The 22,446-nt window shown below is 66.0% G+C and overlaps 3 protein-coding genes across 3 annotated transcripts; 2 read left to right on the top strand and 1 right to left on the bottom strand.

Moving 5' to 3' along the window:
- Window positions 1-665: 665 nt before the first annotated feature.
- On the top strand, window positions 666-2,129 carry AMSG_09540 (A/G-specific adenine DNA glycosylase; the record flags this gene model as incomplete). Its single annotated transcript, XM_013898918.1, has 1 exon — window positions 666-2,129. One exon carries the CDS (start codon window positions 666-668, stop codon window positions 2,127-2,129), a length of 1,464 nt encoding a protein of 487 aa, XP_013754372.1.
- Window positions 2,130-2,328: 199 nt separating this feature from the next.
- AMSG_09539 (fumarylacetoacetase) lies at window positions 2,329-3,953 on the top strand. The gene is made up of 3 exons (XM_013898917.1): window positions 2,329-2,601; window positions 2,755-2,973; window positions 3,060-3,953. Exons 1-3 carry the CDS (start codon window positions 2,386-2,388, stop codon window positions 3,930-3,932), a joined length of 1,308 nt encoding a protein of 435 aa, XP_013754371.1. The 5' UTR covers window positions 2,329-2,385; the 3' UTR covers window positions 3,933-3,953.
- A 58-nt stretch (window positions 3,954-4,011) lies between these two features.
- AMSG_09538 (uncharacterized protein) lies at window positions 4,012-22,258 on the bottom strand (the record flags this gene model as incomplete). The annotated part of the gene is made up of 6 exons (XM_013898916.1): window positions 4,012-4,071; window positions 4,098-6,329; window positions 6,371-6,565; window positions 6,649-7,866; window positions 7,899-22,124; window positions 22,235-22,258. 6 exons carry the CDS (start codon window positions 22,256-22,258, stop codon window positions 4,012-4,014), a joined length of 17,955 nt encoding a protein of 5,984 aa, XP_013754370.1.
- Window positions 22,259-22,446: the final 188 nt, after the last annotated feature.

The raw sequence follows: 22,446 nt of genomic DNA, 5'->3' as shown, positions 1-22,446 counted from the left end.
CGCATAACTGCATATTTCGTGCCACCCAGTCCCGCCCAACTATAATCAATCACACTCAATTAACCTCGACCTCACGCCACCCTACACCACCACCCCACTACAGCCGCCCACCCTGCGCCTTCTACACTCACACTTACAGTACTCGTACATCTTTGACACTACTACCAACTACCAGCTTCTTGGCTGTCTAATCTCCATCCCTACCCTTCAAACATATCTGTATATTTCGTGCCACACACACCATCGAACTGCCCACTGTATTTATCCCCTCCCTTTTCGCAGCCACAGCAGCCATAGACGCCACATCGCGCCCTCAGGCTCACACCAATCAACGCTCCACAACTTGGGCTATCCAATGAGCCGCCTGGGAACCACCTTTCATTCATCCTGCCTCTCCTCATGCCCAGATTACCGGGTACACCTCACCGCTACTTCTTGATCGCCTTTTTCCGTTCATCTCTGCCTAAACCACGCATCGTTCTCCCCCTCCCTCCAGCCCATCGCCACACTCGATCCTCCCCCGTCCCCGTCCCCATTCCCCCCTCTCTCCCTTCCAAACCCTCCCCCATCTCTCTCTTCCCCCCTCCTCTTCTTCGCCCTCACTCCCTTCCTCCCCTCCCTTCTCGACCGATCCATCGCCACTCGACTCAAACGCGAACCTCGCCATGGCCACGCACACGGCCAGCTACCACGAGCTGAGCAGAGAAAGTGCAGGATCGATACGAGAGAGCTTGCTCAAGTGGTACACGCTCAACCGACGGGAGCTGCCGTGGCGGGCACCGTTCTGGAGCGCGCCAGAGGGCACCCGGGCAGACGACGTGGCTGACGTCTTCGCCTATCATGTCTGGATCTCAGAGGTCATGCTCCAGCAGACGCAGGTGGCCACCGTCATTGCCTACTTTAACAAGTTTGTATCGACTTGGCCAACCCTTGCCGATCTGGCAGCCGCACAGCTGGATGACGTCCTTGCTGCCTGGGCAGGCCTTGGATACTATCGCCGCGCTCGGCTGCTGCACAAGGGCGCCCAGGCTGTCATGGGTCCCGAGTTTGGCGGCGTCCTGCCGAGGGATCCTGTGCAGCTGAAGAAGATCCCGGGCATCGGGCCGTACACCGCAGGCGCCATTTCCTCTATTGCCTTTGGCTGTCCGGCGCCCATCGTCGACGGCAACGTGGTCCGGGTCGTCGCCCGGCTCCGCGCCCTCGGCGCCATGCCGTCGTCGCCGATCTTCTGGGAGTATGCGACCGCGCTGGTCGATCCGCACCGCCCCGGTGATCTCAACCAAGCGCTGATGGAGTTGGGTGCGACCGTGTGCACCAAGGCCAACCCGTCGTGCGGCTCGTGCCCGATCCGCGACCACTGCCTGGCGCGTGCCGAAGTGAGCTCGACCCGCGCCGCGGCGGTGAACGCGCTCGGCTTCACCCCACTTGCAACTCAACCAAAGGTCGCCAACATCCGTGCCGAATCACCGGACCCAGCTACTGTTGCGCCCAAGACTAAGCGGGCCAAGCTGCTTGACGGCTCGCCGCGCCCAAGTGCCCGCTCGCACGTGGTCATCGAGCTCGACGACGAGTCCAAGCCAGCGTGCGAGCTGTGCTTCGGATGGGAAGAGGCTGGGACACCGACGGCCTCTGTGACAAAGTACCCTCGCAAGAAAAAGAAGACCAAGGTCCGCAGCGAGATCCTCGCTGCTGCTGTCATCTATCGCCGCCGCGACGACGGCGCGCCGCTGGAGATCCTTGTCGAGCAGCGCCCGCCGACCGGCTTGCTCGCGGGCCTCTGGCAGCTCGCTGCCATCCCGCTGGACGACATCGATGCCGCCGATAACATTGCTGCCGTCGAGGCCGGACTCAACGCCAAGCTCGCCACCATGCTCAACGCGCCGGCTGCCTATGTCGAGCCCTCAACCTTTGCCCGTGCCACCGTTCCTGTCGTCCGGCACCGGTTCTCGCACATTGCGCAAACCATCGCCGTCTTTGTCGCCTGCACTGCCGCCGGCGACGACCCCGAGGCACTCCCTGCCACCACTCGATGGCTCCCACTCTCGAACGTCTCCTCTGCTGCTGTCCCCACCCGGCTGAAGAAGATCCTCAAGGCCGCCAAGTCCTCACTCCCGTCCAACCGCAAGTGATCCGCCACGTTCATCACGCACATCGCGCACATCGCGCGCATCGCGCACAACGCACACACCACGCACATTGCTGAGCCCTTCCGCTCATCGAGTCCACTGCCGCACCTGATCATGGCAGGGCGGCAAGCCATGCGCTGCCAACCCCTCCCCGAAACGCAAAGCCGACCACGTCGCACCACCGTCACCACTGGCACGGCGACGGCCAAGACCGGCACCGGCACCAGCACCACCCCTCTCTCCCCCTTCACCAACCACCATGGCATCTCACGACTGCATTGTGGCATACGAGCCGGCGACCTGCGAGTTCCCCATCCAGAACCTTCCTTATGGTGTCTTCTCCACCGCTTCGGCGACGAGCCCTCGTGTCGGTGTCGCCATTGGTGACAAGGTCCTTGACCTGGCTGCCCTCGCCGCAAAGGGCCTCTTCAACGGGCCACTTCTTGCCGACTGCGCCACCGACCTCTTCAACCAGGTATGATTCCTTCTTCTCTCTCCCCTCCTCCCCCCCCCCCCCTCTCCCCCTTTTCCCAGCTCTCTCCCGTCCCCTACCCCCACCCCCCACCCACCACCGCTACCACCAACTAATTGTTTTACTCACCCCCCACCCCCCATCCCAATAATTCAGCCCTCGCTCAATGCCTTCATGGCCACCAAGCCCGAGGTCTGGGCCGAGGCCCGCGCTCGCATCACCGAGCTTCTTACTGCTGGAGCCGGTGCCCTCGATGAGGCTACCCAGGCAGAGGTCCTCGTCGACATGGCCGACATCACCTCGCACATGCCGGTCAACGTCCCCGAGTACATCGACTTTTACTCGTCGCGGACTCACGCTACCAACGTCGGCACCGTACGTATCGCCCCTCCTCCCCCGCCCCTCCTCCCTTCTTTCCCCTCTCCGATGTCCAACTCACCTTGCTCATTCTCGCCCTGTAGCTCATTCGCGGCGCTGAGAACGCGCTCCAGCCCAACTGGACCGCCATGCCCATCGGGTACCACGTGGCGTCGACTTCGCTGACCGTCTCGCCGGCCAAGATTGTCCGCCCGTGGGTCCAGACCACCTCGCCGACCGACCCGACCGCGTTCTCGTTCAAGCCCGAGCCCGCACTCGACTTTGAGCTCGAGATGGGCGCGTTTGTCGGTGGCCCGGCCAACGCGCAGGGCGTCCCGCTCCGCATCAACGAGGCCCACGAGCGCCTCTTTGGCCTCTGCCTCTTCAACGACTGGTCCGCCCGCGCTGGCCAGAAGGCCTCGTACGTCCCGCTCGGCCCGTCCATCATCGGCAAGTCGTTCATCTCCACCATCTCGCCCTGGATCGTCCCCTTTGCCGCCCTCGAGCCGTTTGCCGTCGCTGCAGAGGTTCTTGACAAGCCGCTCGCCCCGCACCTCCGCGACGACAACCACATCGTGTACAACGTCGACCTCTCCGTCGACATCATCACCCCGGGCTCCAACGGCGAGGAACTGCCCATCACGCGCTCCAACCTTACCTACCTCACTTGGACTCACGCCCAGCAGCTGACCAACCTCGCCTCCACCGGCGCCCCCATCCTCCCGGGCACCCTCCTGGCCACCGGCACCATCTCCGGCCCCAACCGCGAGCAGAACGGCTGCATGCTTGAGATCTCCAAGCTCGGCAAGGACCCGCTCGTCCTCCCCACCGGCGAGGAGCGCAAGTACATTGCCGATGGCGACGTCGTCGTCATGCGTGGCGTCGCCCGCGGCGACGGCTACCAGATCGGCTTTGGCGAGACCCGCGACGTTGTCGAGGCTGCCCTCCCGCCCAGCTTCTGGGGCATTGAGGAGTAGCCGATCTCTGCTCTCCCTCAACCGTAACACACCGCACCACTTCGCCCCCACTCTGTTCTCTGCTTCATTCTGTCGTGAGCTACACCTCAAACAGCGGGTCGAGATCCAAGTGCTCCGACACCAGCCGCACAGACCGCATCTCCGCCGCGTTGGCCGGCAAACCACGTCATCGCCCAGCTCCTCGCGGCTCACATACGTCGTAAACGAGCCGTACTCGACTGCGCTACTGATCGTCGACACATTCAGACTCGTTGGCACGCTGCTGCGCACTGGCGAGACCGACGCCAGCCGCCGGACCGGCGACCCCGCACTCGCCACCCTCTGCTGCTGCTCCACGCTGAGCGTTCGCATCGGCGACATGACCACGCGCTCCACTCTCATTGGCGACTGGACTGTGCGCCTCTGGGTCTGCATCCGAACCGGCACCACAGGCGCCATTGGACCGACTGTCGCGGCGTGCGCAGCAGCCGGTCGGACCCACGACATCGTCGTCGTGTACCCGCTCGGCAGGTAGCTGAACGACTGCCAGCTGCCCCCGCTGGGCGCCACCGGTTGCACAACTGGCTGCACACCACGGGATGTACCCCGCCACCGCATATCTCTCGCCGAGCTGGCAGCCATCCGGCTCGACGATCTCGTTGTCGTTGTCGTCTTGGTCGTCGACTGCGAGCGAAGCTCCCAAAAGTCGACCACAGCGTTGAGCCACCACAGATGCTCGAGCAGATCGCGCATGACCCGCTCCTGCGCACGCACAAGCCCAAGCGCGTCATCCAGCGTGCCTGGCAGATCAAAGCTCAGCCCGTCGCCACTCCCGTCGTCCAGAAGCGTCGCCAGATGACCCAGCTCCATGTGTCGGACAACAGGCCGCCCGCTCTCATCAAACGCCAGCGGCTCACGCAGCTGCGTGAGAACCGGAACCACTGCACGCCACCTCGCCGCGTCCTCGGCGTTGGCCTCGGCGTCGTGCTTCTCCACGTCAGCCCGCGACGCCATCGTCGCCTTCAGCTCCAGGAAACGCAGCTCCAGCTCGCGGAACACCATCATCTCCGCATCCCGCTCCCTAACCAGCGCCTCCAAAGCATCATGCTGCTGCGATGCCTCGAGCTCCGCGCTCTGCCGCCGGTACCGCTCGTGCGCCTCGGCACGCAGCCGCGACACCTGCAGCAGTTCGCGCTCGATCGAGACCTGGTGCGCCAGGCTTGTCTCCGCATCACCGTCCTCAGAGCCAGACTCCTCCGAGCCCTCGGACCGGTTATCCGATGCGTCCGACAACACCATCGACCGACGCGTCAGCTCCCGCGTCCGTACCGCAGCCTCAGCACGCTCCTCCGCCCGAGCCACCGCCGCCGCAGACGCCGCCTCGGCCGCCTCCTGCCCAGCAGAGTACGCGTCCTCCAGCGCCACAGCATGCGATGCAACCTCCAGCCGCAGCTGCTTCTCCGCCGCCTTCACAGCCGCACGCGCCTTGTCCGCCTCGGCGCGCGCATCGTCAGCATCAAGCTCGGCCTCGCGCACTGCATGCTCAAGCTCGGCCACCTTGTGCTCCAGCCGCTGCACCTTGCGCGCCCATGCCTCCTCGTCAAAGTGAACATGGTCTGGGCTGCCTCGCTTCAGCGAGCTTGCGGCCGCCTTGCTCTCGCCAGCTCCGGCTGTCCGCAGCGCCGTCTCCTGCTCGCGCGCCCGGACAAGCTGTTTCTGTAGCGCAGCCTGGGTCGTCACCAGCGACGCCTCAACGTCGGCATTCCACGCCTTCAGCGACGCCACCATCTCCTGCGACGATGCCAGCCGTGCCTCGACACGCGCCGCCTTGGCCTCGGCAGCATCAGCAGCCCGCGCCGCCTCCGCCCGCGCCGCCTCGGACGCTGCAGCCCGAGCCTCGGCCGCCTCGGCCCGATACACCGCAGCCTCTGCGCGCGCCTGCACTGCCTCCAGCTGACCAGCGGTCTCTTCCAGAGAGCTTGCCAGCGCGCGCGCCTTCATCTCGCCCGCCTCCGCTGCCGGCTGGCTCTCACTGAACTCGCGGGCCTGCGCCTCGAGCCGCGCCGCACGCGTCTCAATGGTGGCAAGCATGCTCCTGGCCCGCGCCTTGGCCGCAGCAGCCTCCTTCTTCTCGCGCGCAGCCTCAGCACGCAATCGCACGAGCTCAGCGTCTTCCTCGGCCGCCACGCGCTCGCCTCCGCTCCCGCCGCCAGCCGCACAAAGCCTAGCCACCTCAGCCCGGAGCCGGGAGAGCTCATCAGCATCAGTGGCCGAGCCCTGCTGGTTCGCCGCTACCGACGCCTGCAGCCGTGCCACCTCAGCCTGCAGCCGTGTCACTTCGGCGTCATCGCTCCGCTGAGCCGCCACAGCCGCCGCGTGCGCGTTCTCGAGCTGAGCCTCCAGCTGAGCAACACGCTTCTCACCTGCGCTCATGCCGCGCGCATTCTCCAGCGATTCACCTTTTGAAGCGCAGAACCGAGCTCAGCATGCAGCCGCTCCACCTCGGCCCGGAGTTCGACACACTGCGCCGCGTTCGACTGCGCCTTGGTCTGGGCTTCGACCGCAGCATGCGCCTCTGTGTTCCGTGCTGCCTCAGCACGTTCGACCTGAAGCACAGCCCGCTCCAGCTGCAGCGTCTTGAGGTCCAGCTCGCGCTGGTTTCGTCACACAGCCGCGACATGTCGGCAAGCAGCGCATCACGCCGCTGGAGCTCGATCGAGCTGGCTCCTGCGTCGACGCTCGCCGCCTCGGCCGTCGCCTCCACAAGCGCCTGCTGCAGTTGGATTGACCGCTCCAAATCGGCCCGCCGACCCTCGCGTTCGGTCGCAACTGCTGCCTTGGCCTTGGCGTGCTCCGCCCGCTCTTCGGCAAGCGCGCTCTGTGCTGCGTCCAGCTCCAGCCGCAGCGAAACAAGCTCGGCAGCAGCAGCGGCCTCGCCCACCGGCGCCCGCGAGCTGGCCTCCCGAACTGCAACTTCGGTTGCAGTCTGAGCAGCCCGCGCCTCGGCCTTGGCCCGCGCCTCGGCAGCAACGCGCGCCTCTTCGGACACCGCCAGCTTCGCCTGCACTGTCGCAAGTTGCGCCTCCAAGCTGGTCTTGCCTCCGGAACCGCCAGCCTTGCCACTGCTAGCAGCCAGCGCTGCCTGCGACGCTTCCAGCTGCGCCTCGGTCGCTACCAGCTGTGTCTGTAGCACAGCAATGCGCTGCACCAGCTTCGCTGCCTCAGCAGATGCTGTCTCCTGTTCGGCACCCAACTGTCTGCCATCGCCACTCTTAGCGCTCAAAGCCGCAAACTCGGCCTCAACTTCAGCCAACCGCATGTCGTGCGCATCCTGCGCAGCCTCAAGCCGCCGCTGCTCGTCGAGGCTGACGGCGAGCCGCTTTTCCGCGTCATCAGCGCGCGCACTAGCCTCTTGCACGCGCGCAAACATTCCGCTGAGCTCTTGCTGGTGCGCAACCGCGGCGTCAAGGTGCTCGGCACGCTCGTTGGCAACATCCGCCCGCAGCTGGGCATGCTCGGTTCTCAGCACGCGCACCTCTTCGGTCACGCTCGTTGTCCGATTCACCGTCAGCATCGACGCCACCTCGCGCTCGCGCTCGGCAAGCTGCGCCAGTGCGGCCTCCTTACGAAGCCGCTCTGCGTCACGCTCTGCAGCCAGCTCCGCCTCGCGCGCCCGGCCAGCGCTCGCCTCACGCGCCCGCTCGAGCTTCTCACGCTGCACCTCGTCGCGGACACGGACGAGAACACCCCCACTGTGCGCAAGCTCTTGGCGGAGCGAGGTCACCTGCTCCGCGTACTCGGTCGAGAGTGCAGACAGATGTGCAACTTGCGCTGCAAGCTTTGCCATCGTCTCGGACGTCCTCGGTGTCATCGGCTCGCGCTTCTTGACCAGCGACAAAGGTGGCAGGGCAAGCTCGCCTGACTCGCTCGCCATGACAACTTCCATCTGCGGGTGCTGCTCTCCTTGATCGTCTCAAGCTCCGCCACGACGCGGTTGTGCGCCATCGACAGCGCATCGTAGGCAAACGCCTTTTGCTCGAGCGCCTCACGCTGAGCCACAAGCGTCACCACCGCCTGCTCCACGCCGGCGTGCTTGTTGGCGAGTGCCTCATGCGCCGCGCTCAACTCATCAAACGCTGCCGCATGCTTCCGCGACGCGTCCAGCTCGCGAAGAAGGAAAACGTTGTGCTCCTGCAGCGCCAGCAGCCGCACCTTGGCGGCCTCATAACGAGCCTGAATCGCATCCAGCCGCGCCAGTGCAGACTCGAGGGTGGTGATGTCGGTCGTCACGCTTGCGCGCAAGCTCGTCTCCACCTGAGCCTGCAGGCTCACAGCTCGCTCCATCTCGGCCTGCATCTGCGACTGGTGCTCCTGCCGCATGGCCATCGCCGTCAATGTCACCTCGCGGAGCTGCGCTTGAGTTGCCTCAAGCTCCTTGGCGAGCTGCGTCTGCTCCGGCCCGGGATCGCGCGAGACATCCATGGCGCGGTCGAGCGCAGCCTGTACACTCTCCACTCGCTTGGCCTCGGCAGTCTCAACCTCGACGTCGCTGGCAAGCTCCGCCCGCCACGCTGCCAACACCTCTGTCACAGACTGCCGCAGCGCGTCACGCTCGTGCTCCACCGTGATCCGTGCCCGCTGCGCGTCAAGTGCATCCGTCTGCGCTCGTCGGTTGCTTGCCGTCAGAACCGAGAGCTGAGCCTGAAGCTCACCCACAAGCTGGTTGAGGGCGGCGTTCTGGTTGTGCAGCGCCTCCAACGTGCCCGCCGTAGCCACCACACTCGCGTCCACCTCTTCGCCCATGGCAGTGAGCTCGGCTGCATGTGCCTGGCTCGCCCGCAGCCGCTCCTCAAACTTCACAAGCTGGGCTGTGGCTTCACGACGCGCCTGTGCCTCCGCCGCGGAAACCCGCCGCGCCAGTTCTTCTTCCAGCGCCACAGCCCGCTCCAGCTCGTCTTGCATTTGCGTCTGATGCTCCTGCCGCATGGCCAGCGCACTCAGCGTCACCGCCTGCGCCTCCTCACGCGCGGCCGCAGCGGCCGCCTCGGCCTGCTGCCGTGCCTGCCGCTCATCGGCCATGTCGCGCTCCATCATGTTGGCACGGACCTCGTCGACGGATGTCACACGCGGCAGCATCTCGGCCGACACGGGCTTAGCAAGAGCACAATCAAGTCGAGTCACAATGTCTGTCGCCTCACCACTGTCGACGCCATAGACTTCACCCAGCCGCTGGTCAATCGCCGCCACAACCCGGCCCAGCTCTTCGCGCTCGTGCTCAACCTGGATCTTGTCACGCAAAAGGCTCGCATTGGCCCGGCTAGCCTCGGCGTTGTCTTCAGCCGCATCGTGGAGCTCTGCCCGCAAGTCATCCACAAGGGTCACAAGCGCGGCGTTCTGCGCATGCAGGGCCCGCATCGTGCCTGCGGTGGCGGACACCTTAGCATTCACCGCTGCATGCATGGTCTTGAGCTCAGCTGCCTGCGCATTGGATGCACCAAGTCGCTGCTGCACCTCCCGCAGCCGACCACTCGCTTCATCAGCCCGAGACTCGGCTGAGCCTGCACGGGTCTCGAGCGCCACTGCCCGCTCGAGCTCTGCTTGCATCTGACTCTGGTGCTCTTGCCGCATCGCCAGCGCGCTCAGCGTCACCTTCTGTGTCTCCTCGCGCGCCGCCAGCGCATCCGCCTCGGCCTGCTGTCGCGCCTGCCGCTCGGCGGCCATCTCGGACTCCAGCATACCGGCACGGACCTCGTCGACACTCGTCACACGAGGCAGCGTCTCAGCCGCGACAGGCGCCACAAGCGCACGGTCCAGCCGCTCGAGCATGCTTGTCGCACGCTCGGCATCTGCCGCCTCGGCAGCCACGTCCGAGCTGAGCTCGGCACGGCGCGCGTCCTCGACTTCGCGCAGCCGCTGCTCGACACCGGCCAGCTCGCGCCGCAGATCCTCGCGCTCGTGCTCGACACTCACCATCACGCCCGCCACGCGACCGTACTCGCGCCCGATGCGCTCCGTCTCGCTCGTCGCCCGCCTCAGCTGCTCACGCAAATCGGCCACAAGCCCCACAAGCGCATCATTCTGCGCGTGCAGGGCCCGCATCGTCCCAGCGCTCGCCACAATCTGTGCATCGACCTCGTCGCCCATCGCCTTGAGCTCGGCGGCATGCGCCTGGCTCGCTCGCAGCCGCTCTTCGAGCAGTCGCAGCTGCCGCGCGGTCTCCACCTCCTTGCTCTCAGCCACCACCGCACGCTTGCTCAGCTCCGACTCGAGCGCCACCGCCCGCTCGAGCTCTGCCTGCATCTGACTCTGGTGCTCTTGCCGCATCGCCAGCGCGCTCAGCGTCACCTTCTGTGTCTCCTCGCGCGCCGCCAGCGCATCCGCCTCGGCCTGCTGTCGCGCCTGCCGCTCGGCGGCCATCTCGGACTCCAGCATACCGGCACGGACCTCGTCGACACTCGTCACACGAGGCAGTGTCTCAGCCGCCACAGGCGCCACAAGCGCACAGTCCAGCCGCTCGAGCATGCTTGTCGCACGCTCGGCATCTGCCGCCTCGGCAGCCACGTCCGAGCTGAGCTCGGCACGGCGCGCGTCCTCGACTTCGCGCAGCCGCTGCTCGACACCGGCCAGCTCGCGCCGCAGGTCCTCGCGCTCACGCTCGACAATAAGCAAATCCTTCGTCGTGCGTTTTTGCTCGCGGCTGCTGCGCTCGGCATCCGCAGCAATCTTTTGCATGTCGCTTCGTAGGTCAGTCACCAGCTTGACCAATGCATCGTTCTGCTCGTGCAGGACCCGCATTGTTCCCGCACTCGCCATAACCTGCGCATCGACCTCTTCGCCCATCGCCTTGAGAAGACTAGCATGTGCCTGGCTCGCACGCAGCCGCTCCTCAAACTGCTCCAGGTGCTGCAGCATGCTAGCGCGGTCATGCTCAGCAGCATCCCGCTTGGCCTCAAACGTTGCCCGCTGTGCTTCAGCAGTCACACGCTGCGCCTCGAGTGCTGCCACAGTCTGGCTGCTCGACGCGAACAACGCGGCCTCACGCTCGCGTGCCGACGCAAGCTCGGCCTCGAGTGCCACAGCCCGCTCCAACTCAGCCTGCATCTGCGCTTGGTGCTCCTGCCGCATCGCCAGTGCACTCACCATCGCACGCTGCGTCTCCTCCCGCGCAGCCACCACGTTGGTCTCTGCCCGCACTCGGGCCTCGCGCTCGGCAGCAACTTCGTGATGCAGCATTTCGGCACGCACCTCGCCAATACTCGTTGCTCGCGATAGAGTCTCGATCGCCGCGGGCGTCGCCACCGCACGATCCAGTTGCGCCAACAGACTTGCGGCTCGTTCGGCATCGGCAGTCTCGGCCGCGACGTCCGAGCTCAGCTCGGCCCGTCGCACCTTTTCGACTTCCCGCAGCCGCTGCTCAGTAACCGCGGCCTCGCGCAGCAGCTCCTCGCGCTCATGCTCGGTGCGAACAAGCTTCGCTGCCAAGCGCGCCTGCTCACGGGCACTCTCCTCGGCATCGGCCGCAATCGTTTGCATGCCGCTGCGCATGTCAGCCACTAGAGCCACCAGCGCCGCGTTCTGCTCATGGAGCGCCCGCATTGTCCCGGCGCTAGCAACAATCTGAGCATCGACCTCTTCGCCCATGGCCTTCAGCTCCGCGGCATGCGCCTGGCTGGCACGGACGCGCTCGTCAAAGACCTGAAGTTGCGATAGCACATTCGCGTGATCGGCCTCCATAGCCTTGACCGCCTCGGCGCCGGCATCAGCCGCTGCTACCGCTGCCGCCTCCCGCTCGAGGGCAGTAGCCAGCTCGGCTTCGAGTGTCACCGCCCGCTCCAGCTCGGTCTGCATCTGCGCCTGGTGCTCCTGTCGCATCGCCAGCGCGCGCAGCGTCACCCGCTGCACCTCACTCTGTGCAGCTTTCAGCTCCTCTTCCAGACGCCCTGACTCATCAGCCATTGCCTCCAGCTCTTCCACACGAGCCGGTGTCACAGTCGCCGCAGGCAGTGCTGCCGTCTCAGGCTGCGGGCTCGCCGCTTCCAGCACAGCAGGCGAGGCCGACAGCGCACGCTCGAGTCGAGCAAGCACACCTTCAGCTCGAGCCGCATCCTCCGTTTCGGCAGCCACGTCCGAGCTGAGCTCGGCACGGCGAGCCTCCTCGACAGCAACAAGGCGCCGCTCGATTGCCGCAGCCTCTCGACGCAGGTCGTCACGCTCGTGCTCCATTTCCAGCATCATCCGCATCAGCCGCGAGTTCTCCCGCGCACGCTGCTCCGAGTCAGCAGACATCCGTTGGAGGTCGCTGCGGAGATCGGCCACAAGTCCAACCAGCGCCGCGTTCTGCTCATGCAGCGCCCGCATCGTACCTGCACTCGCCGCAACACCAGCGTCGACTTCAGCGCCCATGCTCCGCAGCTCTGCGGCGTGGGCCTGGCTCGCCCGCAGCCGCTCTTCAAACTGCACCAGGTACTGCATTGCATCAGCCTGTTTGACCACGGCAGCCTCACGCTCAGCCTCGGCAGCCGACCGACGGGCCTCGACCGTTGCCCGCTCGGCCTCGAGCACCTTGACAGTCTCGGCACCGGCCTCCGCTGCCGCCGCTGCCGCGCCCCCGCGCTCCTTCGCAGCCGTCAGCGCGGCCTCGAGCGCCACTGCCCGCTCGAGCTCTGCTTGCATCTGACTCTGGTGCTCTTGCCGCATCGCCAGCGCGCTCAGCGTCACCTTCTGTGTCTCCTCGCGCGCCGCCAGTGCATCCGCCTCGGCCTGCTGCCGCGCCTGCCGCTCGGCGGCCATCTCGGACTCCAACATACCGGCACGGACCTCGTCGACACTCGTCACACGAGGCAGTGTCTCAGCCGCCACAGGCGCCACAAGCGCACGGTCCAACCGCTCGAGCATGCTTGTCGCACGCTCGGCATCTGCCGCCTCGGCAGCCACGTCCGAGCTGAGCTCGGCACGGCGCGCGTCCTCGACTTCGCGCAACCGCTGCTCGACACCGGCCAGCTCGCGCCGCAGATCCTCGCGCTCGTGTTCGACACTCACCATCAACTGGACCAGCCGGGCATTCTCACGACCGCGCTGTTCAAAGTCGGCAGACATGTGCTCGAGATCGTTGCGGAGATCGGCCACAAGACCAACCAGCGCCGCGTTCTGCTCGTGCAGCGCCTGCATCGTGCCTGCACTCGCCGCAACGCCGGCGTCGACTTCAGCGCCCATGCTCCGCAGCTCTGCGGCGTGGGCCTGGCTCGCCCGCAGCCGCTCCTCAAACTCGCCCAGGCGCTTGCTCGATGCCACAGCCTTGGCCAGCCGAGACTCGGCCCGATCGCGCTGCATCCGGGCCGCGTTGCGCTGCTCCTTCAGCTCCGCGCGCTCCTTTCGTGCCACGCTCAGCTCAGCCTCGACGTTTTCCAGCTCGGCCACAACCCGCGCCAGCTCGGCGCCACTGGCATCAAGCCCACTCGGTTCTGCAGCCTCTGGCTCTCGCCGGTGGTGATGCCGCCGCCGCTTCTTGCTCCGCGTCTCCTTCCCTTGCGAGCTTGCACTCTCGAGCTGTGCCTCCAGCTCGGCTATACGTTTCAGCAGATCGTCGTTTTCGCTCGCGATTCGGCCGCCGACCTGCTGCAGCTCACGGATCTGCACAACCAACGCGTGGTTGTTTTCCGACAGCGACCGGAATTTGCGGGTCTGCTCCTCCTGCTTGGCTTGCTGCACCCTCGCAACTTGCAGCTCACTCTCGAGTCGCTCGACCTGCGCCTGTAGCACCTCCTTGAGCTGCAACGCCAGCTCGCGGTTCTGCTCCTGCAGCCGCGCCAAATTCTTGCTGTGGCTCCCAGAAGACGCAGTCTCATCACGGCCGGCAAGCTCACTCTGCTGCTGGCGCGCAGCCGACAGTTCTCCCTCGAGACTCTCAACATGACCGCGCAGAAGCTGCCGCAGCTGCAGCGCCAACGCCTTGTTCTGTGCTGCAGCTGCCGCTGCCTCGGCATCCTCCCGGGCCTCGTCGCCACTCTCCGGTCGTGACCGCGGCGTTGACGCTGCCAGCTTTTGCTCCAGTGCATCGACGCGCATCAGCAGCTCATCGTTCTCGCCCACAATCCGGTCGTACACCACCTGCAGGTCGTGCAGTTGGCTGGCCAGAATCTTGTTGTGCTCAAGCAGCGTGGCCCGGTCAGGACCTTCGCCCACCTCGGGCACATCCTTGCTCTCGAGCGCATCGACGCGCATCAGCAGCTCATCGTTCTCGCCCACAATCCGGTCGTACACCACCTGCAGGTCGTGCAGTTGGCTGGCCAGAATCTTGTTGTGCTCAAGCAGCGTGGCCCGGTCAGGACCTTCGCCCACCTCGGGCACATCCTTGCTCTCGAGCGCATCGACGCGCATCAGCAGCTCATCGTTCTCGTCCACAATCCGGTCGTACACCACCTGCAGGTCGTGCAGCTGGCTGGCCAGAATCTTGTTGTGCTCAAGCAGCGTGGCCCGGTCAGGACCTTCGCCCACCTCGGGCACATCCTTGCTCTCGAGCGCATCGACGCGCATCAGCAGCTCATCGTTCTCGTCCACAATCCGGTCGTACACCACCTGCAGGTCGTGCAGCTGGCTGGCCAGAATCTTGTTGTGCTCAAGCAGCGTGGTCCGGTCAGGACCCTCGCTCGTCTCGACCTTGCTTGCCCTCTCTTCCGCAACAGGCTGCGCCATCAGCTGGCTCTGCTGCAGGCGCCATTGCATAGTCGCCAGCATGGCTTCCCGGGTCTCCTGCTGAGAGGTGGCAAGCTCGTCACGAACCCGTGCCAGCTCGCTCTGCAGTTCGGCCAGATCGTCCGATGCGACAACCGTGACAGCAGGCGCTTGTCCGTGCTCCTCAAGTGCCGCACGCCGGAGGCGGGCCGATTCGCGAGTCGCCTGCTGCAACTCCGCCACAACATGTTCGAGCTGTTCGCGCAAGTCGCGTGCCAGTTCGCTCAGCACAGCATTCTGCTTCCGGAGCGCATCCACCATCGTGCTCGACGAAGCCACCGACTCGGTTCCAAGCTCCCGAAGCCGCCCCACCCGCGCCTCAAAGCCGGCGATGAGCTCGAGCGCGTCGGCATGCTTGACCACAAGCGCATCGTACTCGGCGTCGGTATGCATGCGCTCCGCCACCGGTGTAGCAGCCTCGGCAGGAGCAGTGGCTGCACTTGTGCGACGATGATGGTGCCGCCGTTTGTGCTTCCGCTTCGACTGCGGCGCCTTGAGCACTTCGTACTCGGCCCGCAGCGCCTCGCGCTCGAGCTCGGCCTTGGACTTAGCCCGCTCCAGCGCCACAATCTTCTCGCCAAGCTCCTGGATCTGCTTGGCATCCGCACCGACAGCATCGTCATGGCCGCTTGCCCGAGCCAGCTGGATCTGGGCCTGCATTTGCAGCTGCCGCTGCAGCTCGCCGTTGCGCTCCTCGAGCCCGGTCACCTGGCCCTCGAGCTGCACGTTACGGGTCCGCACCTCGCGGAGCCGAGCCTGAACACTCTCGAGCTCGGTATCACCCGACGCTGCCAGCGTGTCATACGCGGCTTCGTTCTCGGCAAGCTTCTCGCGGATCGAGTGCAGCTCAGCCTCCATTCTTCCATGACTCTCGGCCGCCGCCGCCGCTGCTGCCGCCGCCCGCTCCCGTGTCTGTGCGAGCTCGCTTGAAAGCCGGCGGACCTCGGACTCGGCCGCGAGCGCCGCTGCTCGCGCCTCCACAACCTGGTCGACCAGTTCAGAACCAGCTATCGCGCCGGTACTGGTAGCCTCGATGGGTGCAACAGCTGCTGCCGCCTGCGCCGTGGCCGCCTGCGCCGTGGCCACCTCGCTCTGCGCCGCGGCTAGCTCGGTCGTCAGCCGCTCAATGGTCCGCACGGCAGAATCGGAGACGGCAATGAGCTGGAGCGTCTTCTCCTCTGACGCGGCACACGAAGCCCGCGCCAGCGCGAGTTGCTCACTCAGTTGGTCCACGGTGCTGCGCAGCTGCTTTTCGGTGGCCTCTGCCTCGTCACGTGCGGCCTGCGCTTCGACAAGTTCGGCTTGCAGCGACGCAACAGTCCCCATTGCGTCCGAGTAGTCGGCCTCGGCCGAAGCCTCGACCAATGCCTGCTTCCGCGACCGGTGCCCGCGGTGATGACGGCGGCGCTTCTTGCTCGCAGACTCCACAGTCTCGATTTCGACCTCACCCTCGCCTTCGCCCCTGCCTTCGCTCACTAGCTGCGGTGCCGTGACAGCTTCACGCTGCAGCGCTGCTTCGGCCGCGCGGTGCGCCACAAGCTGCTGCGTCAGTCGCACTAGCTCGTCGCGCTGGTTCTCCAGCTGCCGCAAAAGCTCCTTCTCGCGACTCACTGCCTCGTCGCGGCGCTGCTCGAGCATTTCCCGCATCCGCTGCGAGTCGTCCACCAGCGACGCCACCTGCTCGTCATGGTCGATGGCTTCGGCGCGCAGCTTCTGCACTTCGGCCGACTGCTTGGCGCTTGCTTCGCGCGCGTCTGCCAGCGTCTGCAGCACCTGGTCGAGCTGCGACTGGACCTGCTTCCGCTGCAGATCGGCGTGCGCCGCCGCGACAGCCTTGGCCTCGGCCACCGCCTCGGCCGCGGCCGCTGGGCCCTGAGTAGTTGCCTCCTCTAGCAGAGCCAGCTGGTGCTTGAGCGACTCGATCTCGGCCTGGCCGGCTGCTTCGGCTGCCTCAATCTGGCTCTTTTCGGCTTCAACGCTCGCAAGCTGCGCCGTTGCTGCGGCCTGAGCCACGCCCGAGCCTGCCACCAGTGCCGAGTGCCGCGCCTTGAGCTGGGCAAACTCGGTCTGGAGCCGGGCCACCTCGCGCTCGGCCTCGGCCGCGGCAGCGCTCGCCGCCTTGAGTTCGGCCTGACTCTGCGCTGCCTCCTGTGCAAGCGTGTAGATCTTGGCATACGCCGAGCTCAGCTGCGCCTCGACGTCCTCCTTTTCAGAGATGAGCTGCAGCGCCTGAGATTCGAGGGTGAGCTGAGCAACCCGGAACGTGGCAATCGACTTGAGCGCCGATGCCCGCGCCCGCTCCGACTCGTGAAGCTGGTTCTGAAGCTCTGTGACGTGGCTCGTTGCTGCCGCCGCCTTGGTCTCTGCGTCAGCCGTCGCCGTTTCTGCGGCGTTGGATGCATCCACTGCCTTGCTCGCCACACTCCGTGCTTCCTCGAGCTTGGCACGCAGGATCTTGAGCTCGTTCTTGGCGTCGCTCAGCGAGCTCCGCAGCTTCTTTTCCCGCCGCCGCTGCTTGGCACTTGACTTGTCCGCGTCTGCGTCTGCGACTGCGACTGCCTCGGCTGAAGCCTCAAGCTCTGCCTCGGGAGAGGCAACTGCAGCCTCCAACGGCGCCGCCTCTTCGACAGCTTCCGTTACCGGGGTGGCGACGACGGCAGACTGCACAAGCTCGAGCTCGGCCCGTGCGTCCTCGATCTGCGATCGCAGCGCCTCGAGCTCGGCCTCGGCGTCGGCAACGTCGACCCGAGTCTCGGCCAGCTTGAGCCGCATCCGCTTGAGACGCGCCTCATCCGCAGCAGAGGCTTGTTCGGTCTGGGCAGGCAACGGCTGCTCTCTGCTCGTCTGCTCAAGCACCTTTTCGGTCTCAGCAAGTCGCGCACGGAGCGCGTCACGCTCGGCCTCGAGCTTCGCCAGCTCGGCCGACTTGGACGCCAGCCGCGCCGATGCTAGCTCAGCCTCGGCCTCCTCAAGATACGACTCGACAACGCCGAGCTCGGCACGGTACTTGACAAGCGCACGGGTCTTGGCGTCCAGCTCGGTCTGCAGCGAGGCGCTCGAGCCCGGCGCCGGCGTGGCCATGGCCGCCCGGCTGAGCAGCACATCGTGCTCCTCGAGCAGAGCAGCATGCTCCGAGAAGAGCGTCCCCAGCTCAGCGGCAAGGTCGCTCTCGCGGGCGCGCAGAGCCTCGATGTTGGCCTCGAGCACGCCTTCCTTTGCCTCGGCAGCCGCTGCGAGCCGATCGCGGACCTTGAGCTCCATGGTCGCCTCTTTCAGCGCAGCATGTGCCTCCTCAAGCTGGTTTTGCGTCTCTTCGATCTCCACATTGGAGTCGGCCAGCGCCGCGTGCGACTGGCGCAACTGCTCTTCCAGCCCGACCACTTCGTCTTTGAGCAACGAGACGTCGTCCTCGAGAAGCGAGACCGCCAGCGACTGTTCGCCAAAGACCTCGACAAGCGAGGTGTGCAGGTCCGAGTCATCCGAGTCAAACTCGGCGTCAATCTTGGCAGCCATGGCCTCGAGCGCCGCCCGGTGCTTCTCAGCCTTGGCCTCGACCTGAGCGATCTGAGCCTGGGTCTCGCGCCGCAGCGTGTCGCCCATGACGTGCTGCAGCTCGTCGGCTGCTCGGAGCGCGTCAAGCTGTGCCTCGTCGTTCTGCACCTCAGACGTAAGGTTTGCCACCTCTGCCTCAAGCTCGGCAATGCGCTCGCCGAGCTCGGCCTCGCGGGTTGCCAGTGCAGTCTTGGCAAGCTCGGCCTTGGCCTGTGCGGCCTCGGCGTCGGCTGCAGCCACCATGGCCTCGGCCGACGCCGCCTCGGCCTCGGCACGGAGCGCTTCCATGGCTTCGGTCTCGGCGGCGATCGAGACGGACGTGCTCGCCGCAAGCTGCGAGCCCTGCTCGAGGACCCGGACCTGCAGCGCGTACGCGCGCTCTTCGGTCTCGGATGCCGCCTTACGCGCGCTCTCCAGCTCGCTCACGGCATCCTCGAGTTCATGCTCGAGCTCGGCAATCGTCGCCTCGTGGTCCTCGATGATGTCGCGTGACTGCAGGAGCGCAACCTCGGCTGCCTCCATGTTGGCCTTGAGCTTGTGGATGGTCTCGACCTCAGCCTCGCGCCGGGCGGCAAGGTTGGCCTCGGCATCGTCCAGTGCACCCTGTAGGGCCGCAAACTGCGGTGGGCACGCCGCATGCGCCTCAGCCACGGCCGCCAACTCCTTGTTGGTATCCTGCAGCGTCTCCTGTGCCACCTCGAGCTCAAAGGCCAGCGCCTCGCCCTGAGCTTCCGCTGACGAGAGCTGCTTCTTGAGCTTGGCCACCCGGGCCTCGAGTACGTCGCGGTGAGCTTCGAGCCGCTTCAGCTCGAGCTCTTGTGGCGGCTCGGCTTCATGAGACTCGTCGGCCGCAGTTACGGCCGCAGCCGCAGCAGCCGCAGCCGCAGCCGCAGCCGCAGCCTCGGCCTGAGCCGCAGCCAGCCTTTGCGCGGTCTTGGTCTGGTTCGCCTGCTCAGCAGCGCGCATGGCCTGCAGCCCGCGGTCGAGCACGGTTGATGCCATTCGCAGATCGCGCGAGCCCGAGCTAGCCTCGAGCTCGCGGAGGACGGCGGCGGCATCATGAAGCGGCTCGACGCTGTCGCCGTCAGTGCTCGCATCGTTGGCAAGCATTTCCAGCATGCTGGCAAGGGTGCGTGCTGCAGGGCGAAGAACAAGAGCGTCGGCCTTTTTGTGCGAGTCGAGGGTGGCGCGGGTGGCGGTGGCATCAGCCGACGCCGCCGCAAGTGCCATGCACGTGTTTTCTGCGGCGTTGCGCGAGACGGTGATAAGGTCGTCGACCGCGAGCGCGTCGGTGCTCGCGGCGCCCGTCGGCTGCTCCAGAGCAAGCAGCAGGTCGCGGGTGACGCTCGCCAACGCGGCGCGGAGCGCGTCGCGTTCGTCGGTGGGTGGGGCGGCGTCAGCAAGCACCATCTCGCGCGCGCGCTGCAGCACCGGCTCGAGCCTACGTCCGAGCGCGTCGCCAAGCGCCTCGTCCTCGGCGGCAGCGTGAAGGAGGTCCGACGCCGACGCTGGGGCGTAGATGTGCGGGTCGGCAAAGCCCGGCAGGAGCTCCGAGGCAACAACGGCTGCGTCCGAGTCCTGCCCGAGCAGTGCGTTGCAGGTGTACTGCAACGCGGCGAGGGCGTGCTTGGCGATGGTTTCGGTGCCGGCAAAGGCCGACGCATGCGCACTCTGCTCAGCAGCTACATCGCGTGACTCGAGCAGCGACGCAAGCTGCGCCTTGAGTCGTTCGTTCTCGTCGGCAACGGCCGAGTTGGCGAGACGGACGCCAACGCGAACCGACGAGAGGACCTCAAGCGACGAGCGAAGAAGCGTGTGGACCTCGGCTGTAACCTCGTCGTTGGACTCCAGGTCGAGGCCTGGCTGGACTCGCGACGCGAGATGCGGCATGGCCGACGCGACTGGGGTGAGGGCGTCGACTTCGGCTGAGAGGTTGAGCAGGTCGCGCTCAAGCCGCTTCGCGGCAGCGTGAATGCCAAAGACAAGCTCATCGTCGAGTCCGACCTGGTCAACCTCGCTCGCCTGGGCCACGCTGCTGGCGTTGGGCGAGAGCGGTTCGTGGGCTGCCCGGAGGGCGGCAAGCTCGGCGGTGGACGACTCGAGCTGGGCGGCGAGCATGGCGGCCTCGTGGGCGTGCTCTTCGGCGCGCACCTTGCTTGCAGCGAGCTCACGGGCGAGGTGCTCCTTGGCCCCGAGCGCGTCGGCGAGGGCGGAGCGGGCCGAGTCAAGCTCGGAGCGAAGCGAGGCGACCTGGTGCTCGACGACCACCATCGAGGCCTCCGCGGTCTCGTTGTGGGCGATCATGGCTGACGAGACCGAGGCGGCTGCTGTGGCCTCGGTGTTGACGCGGTCGATGGTGGCGTGCGCGGCAGCAAGTTCGGCGGAGAGCGCAGCGTTTTCGGCGGCGAGCTGCGCGGTGCGGGTCCGGGCGCGCGAGAGCGCCTCGTTAAGCTCCATAAGCTCTGCTGCCATTTCTGAGTCGCCCAGCGAGCCTGCCGAGGCTGCGAGTAGCGTTTTGACCCGGGTCTGCTGCTCGGCGAGCTGCTGGGTGGCCACCCTTTTGAGAACGGCGAGGGCGGCGCGCTCGCGCCGCTCTGCCTCGAGCTGGCGCTTGAGCTCGACAATGCGGGTGTGGGCGGCCTCGAGATCGTGCGGGAGAACCTCGTCCGAGGCCGCCGAGTCGTCGGCGAGCTCGGAGAGGCCGTCGCGTGCGCGAAGCTGCGACTGGAGAAAAGCTAGCTGCTTGCGGAGCGAGGCGGCCTCGACGTGAGCGTCGGCAAGCTCCGAGGCGAGCTCAAGCTCGCCGCGATCCAGCGAGGTCTCGACCGACGCTGACGGCATCGCGGTCGACTCGTCGGCGGGCTCGAGCGCAAATGACACGCGGTCGCCGCCGAGTAGCGACTGGTAAGCAGCGAGCTCCTTGTGTGCGGCGGCGCGGACCGAGCCGCTGAGGGCCGAGTGGTTTGCAGCGGTGCCCGGGGCGGCCTGGCGCGGCGCGGCGAGAAAACGCATGATCTGCTCGGCGGCAAAGTGGATGAGATTGTTGCGGGCCGGGACGCGAAAAGCATTGTAGTGCAGGAGGTCGAGGACGCCGACGCGGGTCGAGGTCTCAATGTGCAGGCCGTGGAGAGCCATCGAGTGTATGGCGGGCGAGCGGGCGTGGGCCACCGTGTAGTCGAGGAGCTGGACGTAGGTGTAGACAAACTTCCACGACGGCGATGGCGAGCCGAGGACAGCCTTGGAGAGGCTCTCCTGCACAACGCGGAGAGCGTCGAGCGAGGATGCGCACGCGATGGAGAGCCGGCGGATGACGAGGCTCGCTTCGCCCCATCGCTTCTTGGCGTTGAGCCCATAATGCGGCGAGTCCCAGACGTCGAGCAGCTCCTCCACACCGACGGGGCGGGCGAGGACCTTGAGCAAGCGATACTGCTGGGCGCCGAGCGAGCCTGAGGCGAGCGCGCTTCCGATCTTGGCGAGCTCTTCCGCGAACCGGACGTAGTAGAGGCAGCCCGGATGGGTAGATGCGAGCTGCGGCGCAAGCTTGCCGAGAGCCTTGGCGTGCTTGGACGCAACTTCGTCGACGAGGAAGCGGGCGGCGGTGGGTGCGACGTCGAGGACGCCCGGCGTGGCCTGGCCTGCGGCAAAGACGAGGAGAAGGTAGCGCTCGAGGAGGGCAGCGTAGTAGCTGAGCATGCCGAATGCGTCTTCCAAGGCGACGACGCCATCGTCAAGAAGAGACTCGTTGGCCTTGCTCTCGTTGACAAGCGCGACGCCATCGGCAGCGCCATTCCGCCGTGCCACCTCATCAACGCCCTCGACAAGAACGTCGAGCATGTCACCTGCAACTTCAGTGAGGAGACGACGGAGAGCGAGTTCCGAGACCAAGCACTCACTGACATTAGCCATGCTGGCCTGCAGCACAAAGCCAAGCTGTCGTCCATTATGTGCAGCATCTGCCCGAGCTGCAGTTGCAGTTGCAGCACCAGCTGCCATGCCTCGGCTCATAGTAGAGTCGGTGAGGAGGCGGCCGTGCTGGCTACCGTCAGCGCCAGCATTGCGATCATGCTCGTGATCACCACCATAGCGATCACCCGCCACTGCTTGTTCGCCGACCGAATGTAGCCAGAGCAGTTGGTATAGAGAAGATGGTGTGAGTATGAGTTGCAAGGGAGAATGTAGAACAAGTATATGTATAATTGGTTACGTACTGCTGAATGGTGGGAGTACTCCAGCTGCTTGAAGTACCTCCATG

Source organism: Thecamonas trahens, assembly GCF_000142905.1.
Source record: "Thecamonas trahens ATCC 50062 unplaced genomic scaffold supercont1.50, whole genome shotgun sequence".
NCBI classification, from domain to species: domain Eukaryota; order Apusomonadida; family Apusomonadidae; genus Thecamonas; species Thecamonas trahens.
This window is presented reverse-complemented; position numbering and strand designations above follow the sequence as displayed.